Source organism: Prunus dulcis, chromosome 8 (assembly GCF_902201215.1).
Source record: "Prunus dulcis chromosome 8, ALMONDv2, whole genome shotgun sequence".
Taxonomy (NCBI): Eukaryota; Viridiplantae; Streptophyta; class Magnoliopsida; order Rosales; family Rosaceae; genus Prunus; species Prunus dulcis.
The window spans coordinates 819,572-826,180 of record NC_047657.1 but is presented as its reverse complement, the minus strand read 5'-3'; the positions used below and the strand labels follow the sequence as shown (position 1 = coordinate 826,180).

Sequence of the window (6,609 nt, the reverse complement as noted above, 5' to 3'; positions counted from 1 at the left end):
ACAAACAAACAGAAATCCTTATCATAATAGTTCTGGATACGTCATCAAAAAATATTGAACCAACATCGTTACGTTCTCCTATGGGAGAAATTTTTATATGTTCCGAGTACACCACGTGGCTGATGTAACATCCAATAAACATAGGACATGTGGAATTATTGTTTAACTAACTTACTGCATTTCTTTTTATAACATGTGGCGGGCTGCATTGCAAATATTCCATATGTCTTCCGTCTATTGGATGGTACACCAGCCAAGTGATGTACCTGGAACACCCAAAAATTACTCCTCCTATGAACCTTTGTTTTTATTTGTATTTCCCAACCCTCCTCATGTCACTGAGAAGTATGGCTAGCTTCCACATGGACCATAGTATATTTTTTTGAGAAAAATAATTTCATTCATATAACTAAGGTAGCATACATAGAGCAACACGAAACAATATAATGGCTTCGTTAATACCTTCTTAAAGGACAAACCTCATAGTAAGAAAGAGTACCACACATATTATAGACTAACAAGAGAGTCTGAATCATAATAGATGACAAGTAAATATATATTTTTGAATGGAATTACCATCCAATTATTCTTAAATATAAGCAGCTATTAATTTGAAGTTTCAGAGTCGAATCTGATTCAAGTTTGCTCTCGCTTCAATCACATGGTGGTCATTGGATTCCAAGTATGCTTTGTAAGTCATTTGACGATAAGAGGGTGGGTTGTGGTCGTCCACAAACTCTGGTTCAGGCTTCACAGTTACGTCCAACGATGGCCCAAAAAAGAAGGGTAAACTCATCCTTTCCACTTCACTGTTTAAGGCCACCCGATGCAACAAGCTCTTGTATTTTCCATTGGTAAGAATCTGCCATGCATCATGTATATAACCCAAAAAGTTCTGAGACCAATTACCTCAGAAGAAAATTTATCACAAACGTTTTAGTGAATAAAACTAATATATAGATGAGGCTAGTGATATTACAGATCGTACACATCTCATGTGTTGAGAACATTTTTTCTTATGAATTGGGAAGGGGCAATTCGAACTTGTAACCTATTCTAACTGAAAAGTAAAGTAACACAAGACGAAGCGCTAGTTGATCATGTGTTGAGTTGAGAATATAAAACCCATAAGTTGAATATTTAAAACTGTACATTATAATATAAAAATATGATTGGCCTATCAACTCAAAGCCAATTGACTTAGATACCCTAATCTTAACATGGGGGAAGTACATACGTTGCAGGGCCCAATATGATCACACACAATTGATCCATGTGTTTAGCCTAATCCAATCATATGTGATTGGTTTTTATGGAGAGTAATAACAAATTTGAGAATCTTAAACGCGCACCTCTATATGGTCGGCAACAATGACAAAAATGGAACTAGGAGGAAAATCTGCATTGAGCCACTTCTTCTGATGTTCTATCTGAAGCCCCCCACCCACGTTTTGTGCAAGGAGGACAAGTAAACCAGGGTCGCGATGAGGGAATTGGCCAATCTGATTCTTATCATCCGAGGACTGCGACAGTGCTGGATAGTAATTTGGTCCAAAAACGTTGTAGCCCGATTCCAGCTTCATTTTGTTTTCTATGTAGCATTCTTCAAGCCCTAGAGATTTTGAAATCCCTCTAAGTAATTGCATTCCCATCTCTCGCATTCTCTCACAATACTCTGTTAAAACCCTGCCAACATTGTAATAAGTAAGAAAATATGTGTGTGTGTGGCTTCTTTGTGTGAAAGGGAATGAATGCATGCGTTTGATACAAGCAGGTTTACATGGAATCGGCAGGCTTTGTTGGGCAATGGAAGGTGGGATGTGCCCTCATGTGGAGAAGCTCTCTTTGGGTTCTGCCGCCCCACCTGAATCTGATCCTATCCGTCGGATCATTCGTATCATACCTTCGCTTCTCCTCATCACTTTGATTAAAAAATTTGGAAAGCCAATTCATAACTCTCCCAATCAGGCTATCTGGGATCCCATGATTTGTCACCTACAAAATCATCAAGGCCACTCAAACATCAGAAAGAGATATTAAACATTCCAAATGGTTAATCGGATTCATTCTTCCAATGCAATATATATTCGTTTTTATCAAGAAACACCTAGGGCTTTTTAGTTAAATGGCGTCCGCATGTTAATAATGTGCGGACGTCCGAATGAGAAGAACTGCTATACAGATTTTCTCCTATGCAAAAAATAACAACCATTTAATTGAGTGGTTTTTGTTAAATGGTCTCTTGTTCAAGTATTTTTTTCAAAAATGATATTTGAGAGACCACCTAAAAAATAGATAGTTCGAATCATTAAAATTCAATGTAAAGTGGCATTAAAAGGGTGCCCCACAAATAATTATTCGAGAGATGAATTCGTCCATTGAAGCTCTCTATACATTAGTCCTATTCTATTGAGAGATCCCTAAAAAAAAAACTATTTGAGGGATACGTTGTGTGGTCCACTACGAATTTTACTTCAACAATATCAAAACGTCTATTTTTTAAGTCATCATTCAGTGATCATCCTCGCAAAAAATTCAAGTAAATTGAAAATCATTGAGACATCTAGTTTTGACCCAAAAAATAGATGAACATGGTGTTTCAAGAAATAGACTGTTCGGATCATTGAAATACAATGCATAATGTGCACTACAAAAGTGTTTCTTAATATACTTATTTGAGAGATCCTCCAATTGAAGCTCTGTATGTGTGTGTGTGTGTGCATGCATATACATATAGTTTGTGTATGTAATAAGTGTATATAAACTTAAGGTATCATGTTATCAGTTAATATGGTCTAAAACGTGATTAGTTGGCAATTTAAGTGGAGTGAAAATAGAGATAAATGGAAGGAGGAAGAAGTGGATACTGCGAAGAAGCCATAGTTGAGGCAAGCTTGATTGAGGTCATTGATAGCTTGAGACCTTTTGAGACAATCATTGGAGTTGAGCATGGAGTAGTCAATGATTGGATTTGGAACATGACATGATTCATGGTCACGTCCTGAAATGCAGTTTATGCTGCCGTTGGTACTTGAAAGACTTTGTGAGGACTGAAAACAAGGGTTTTGACTTTGAGTAAGCAGTAGTGGAGTTGCTCGAGTTCCAGACATGGTGTGCGTAGTGAGAAAAAGAGAGAGAATTCAATGAGAGGGGCTAGCTGAGACTAAATGAGACTGAGAGTTTGAGGACTCACATGCATGCAAAAACAAGAATCCCCGAGTGACCATATTTATAGCCAAAAAAAAAAAGTAAAATAATTACTGGACCAATTTTCTTTCCGGACCACATAAAACGTGTGAATATGCAAACTAGAACAACTAAAGCATGATTCACACCTTAATTCATGATTCACACCTTAATTATGGGAACTAATTATAACCAAAATGTAAATAACAATAAACTATATCATATAGGGCCAATCAATGAGAGCCTCGTATAGAACTATTAGTGAACAGTTGAATTGGAAGAAAAATAATATGCATGCACTGTAACAAGAAAGCAATGGCCAATCAATGAGGGCCTACATTTATTTGATTGCAGCAAGTTAGCACGTCATTCAACGACATAGAAAGAGTCTTGTGGACACGCAGAATAGAAAAGACTTGAACCGACGAGGGGTACAAGTTTCCACCTTCATGACAAAAACAAGAAACAAATCCCGTCGTCCAAGGCGTGTAAAAAAAGAAAAAGAAAAAAGAAGGGCATCTTTGAAAAGAACATTAGAAATAGAGTCGGTATCATTAGATTTATGGTCAATGGATTGATCATCATCTGTGTTGTTGGCTTTACCTCAGTGTCAAAAACCTGTGGATATGAAAAGAGTGAGCATATAGATCACTATATATGGAGGACTTTAAGATTTTGTGAGGTATAAATAAAGGGAAAAAAAAACACAAACAAGTAATAAAAGTCATTGAAAGTGCAGCATATCTTTCAGATTTCGGATTGGACTTTCAGTGGGTTAATCTTTTCCTAAATGCAGTCATGCAATTTTTTCCTAAATTCATTTAAATGAGGAAATTTAAAAGTACAAAGGAATTTATAAATGACGGAAATTAATGTTCTAAAATTTATAAAGTTTCTTGTTTGGATGACGGGTTTAAAATACGGAATTTAACCTTTATTTGTAAAGTTATCTTTTTTAAAAACTTAATCTCTCTTAGAATTTTAGAAATGACGACTTTTAGATATAATTTAAAGTTGGGATTTATGACTTCCAAATTCCATTTTTCCCTGCAGAATTTCTAAATTTTTATGTTTTTTATTTATCCAAATACTAGAATTGGTTTATATCAATTTAGGAATTTGACTTTTGTCAAAATCCCAAGTTTATTTCCCTCGTTCAAATGATGAAATTGGTTCATGCAAATAACCTAAGATAGAATTCCCTCCCAATAGATTAATTATATCAATTTAGAGTAAATTATAGGTAGTGATTTTCCCACTCCCTTTTGTCCACTTATACTTCCTTTTATTTTTTTAAAATAATTTTTACTACAACATACAATTTTAACAAGGGAATGTAAGTGAACAAAAGATAAGTGAGAACATACAATTTCCAACAAATAAGTTAAAAAACAATGGAACTAGTTCATATATTTGACTTCGTTAGCTGTTACTTAAATATTGGGTAAGTACAACAACAATCTTCAGTACCCAAAGAACAAAAAATGGTATATTCCATTTTTTTTTAAAACAAAAATTAGATTAATAATTTACCATACTCTCATCTGAACACAAAATGTAGCATTTTAATTTAAATATAGTGGAAATGTAGCTAGAGGAGTATTTCCACTCGCACGCACGGAAATGCAGCGTGACACTTGCACGCCCCAAGGGAGAAACCGAGAGAAAAAGGGGAAGAAAAAAAAGTGGGATAAATATATAATAGAATAATGACAAGATACTCTATCTACAACATGTTGATATATCTATAATTATTGGCAACAAAGACACAAGTCATAAAAGTCATTGAAAGGGCAGCAAATCTTTCAGATTTTGGATTCGACTTTTAGTGGGTTATAATCTTTTCCTAAACCCTTTTATATAAAAAAAGGTTTATCACATTTTAATACCACATTTTTCTAGGTGTAATGATAGGTTTATCACATTTTAATATCACATTGTATATCACATCTCTGATAGAGGTGGGCCCCATTATGCTCTACCTCTTGTATACCACCTCTTTAATAGAGGTGGGTCTCATTTTATTGGTGGGCTCCATCTCTATTAAAAAGATGATACACAATATGGTATCAAAATATGATAAGCCTAGCATTTTTTCTTTAAAAAAGAAAAACATAGAACATCAATTGAATAATAATTAAACTTACAATTAATTCCTTTCAAATTACATAGTAAGATAAATTCAAATTATATTATAAATTTGTCATTGGGGAAGTTTGCCATAGGTATGGTGCATATGGGCATTGGGCACACGTCTGCCGCACGCCAAAACATTTGGTAGATTTTTACCAAGCCTCGATCAAGGAGAAAAAAAAAAAACAGTTGAGACACACTCTTTGAAGTTGATCCTATAGACTTGCACCCAGTGGATATAACTCACCTTGATGTTTTAAACTTCTTCGCTGATGATAATGGAAAATCACTTGATTCCATGATTAGTGGTGGGGTTTTTCCAATTAATTTAATGTCTTATTGTCTTTTTACATCCTTGTCGCTCAGTTTTACATCCTCAACCAATGGTAAAACATTTGGGAACTTCTCAATGTTGCATTCTTTCATTAAAACAGGGAAAGTAATGAAGTCCTAGTTGTAGAGGGATTGGTCTACTAAATAGAGTTGGTATGCGCGAATGGCAGTAGCTTTATAGAGAGAGAGAGAGAGAGAGCGTACTCAGATTATTATGTTAATAAAGTAGGCCCTAACTCACAAGTGTAGGTAGAGTGGAAATTGATCACTAACTATATAATATAGGGCCACTTAATTTGTACGTTTGTATAGTATATGTACCCGAATAGAAATATTAGTGAACAGTTGAAATGGAAGAAAAATAATTTGCATGCACTGTAACAAGAAAGCTATAGCCAATCAATGAGAGTTATGATCAATTGATTGATCATAATCTGTGTGGTTGGCTTTTTGTAAAGGCTACGTTTTTGCCACCTCAGTGTCAAAAACTTGTGGATATGAAAAGAGTGATAGCATAGATCACTATATATGGAGGACTTTAAGATTTTGTGAGGTATAAATAAAGGAAAAAAAAAAGCACAAACAAGTCATAAAAGTCATTGAAAGGGCAGCAAGTCTTTTAGATTTGGATTGGACTTTTAGTGGGTTAATCTTTTCCTAAATGCAGCCAATTTTTTTCCTAAATCCTTTTATAAAATAAAAGATTAATTATAATTTTGGTCATTGAATTTAAGGTTGATTTCAATTTTAGTCCCCGTATTTTCAGTTTTTTAATTTTAATCATCACACTTTGCATCGTCAGCAAATCAAATTCAATTAAATATTTTATCAATTAAAATGCACGTGGTGCGTGTGTGTATTATTGCCCTTTCACATCAGCTCAGCTCTCTCTCTCAGCAAAGGCCTTGCTGGATCTCCATCTGTGCTACAAAGGATCAAATCCATCCACCTCTACAA

The 6,609-nt window shown here is 34.6% G+C and overlaps 1 protein-coding gene across 1 annotated transcript; it reads right to left on the bottom strand.

The window, feature by feature from the left end:
* Window positions 1-440: 440 nt before the first annotated feature.
* On the bottom strand, window positions 441-2,121 carry LOC117638022 (flavanone 3-dioxygenase 2-like). Its single transcript, XM_034373107.1, has 3 exons — window positions 1,781-2,121; window positions 1,353-1,686; window positions 441-862 (listed from the first exon to the last, which is right to left on the bottom strand). The coding sequence occupies exons 1-3, from the start codon at window positions 1,951-1,953 to the stop codon at window positions 620-622; spliced, it is 750 nt and encodes a 249-aa protein (XP_034228998.1). The 5' UTR covers window positions 1,954-2,121; the 3' UTR covers window positions 441-619.
* Window positions 2,122-6,609: the final 4,488 nt, after the last annotated feature.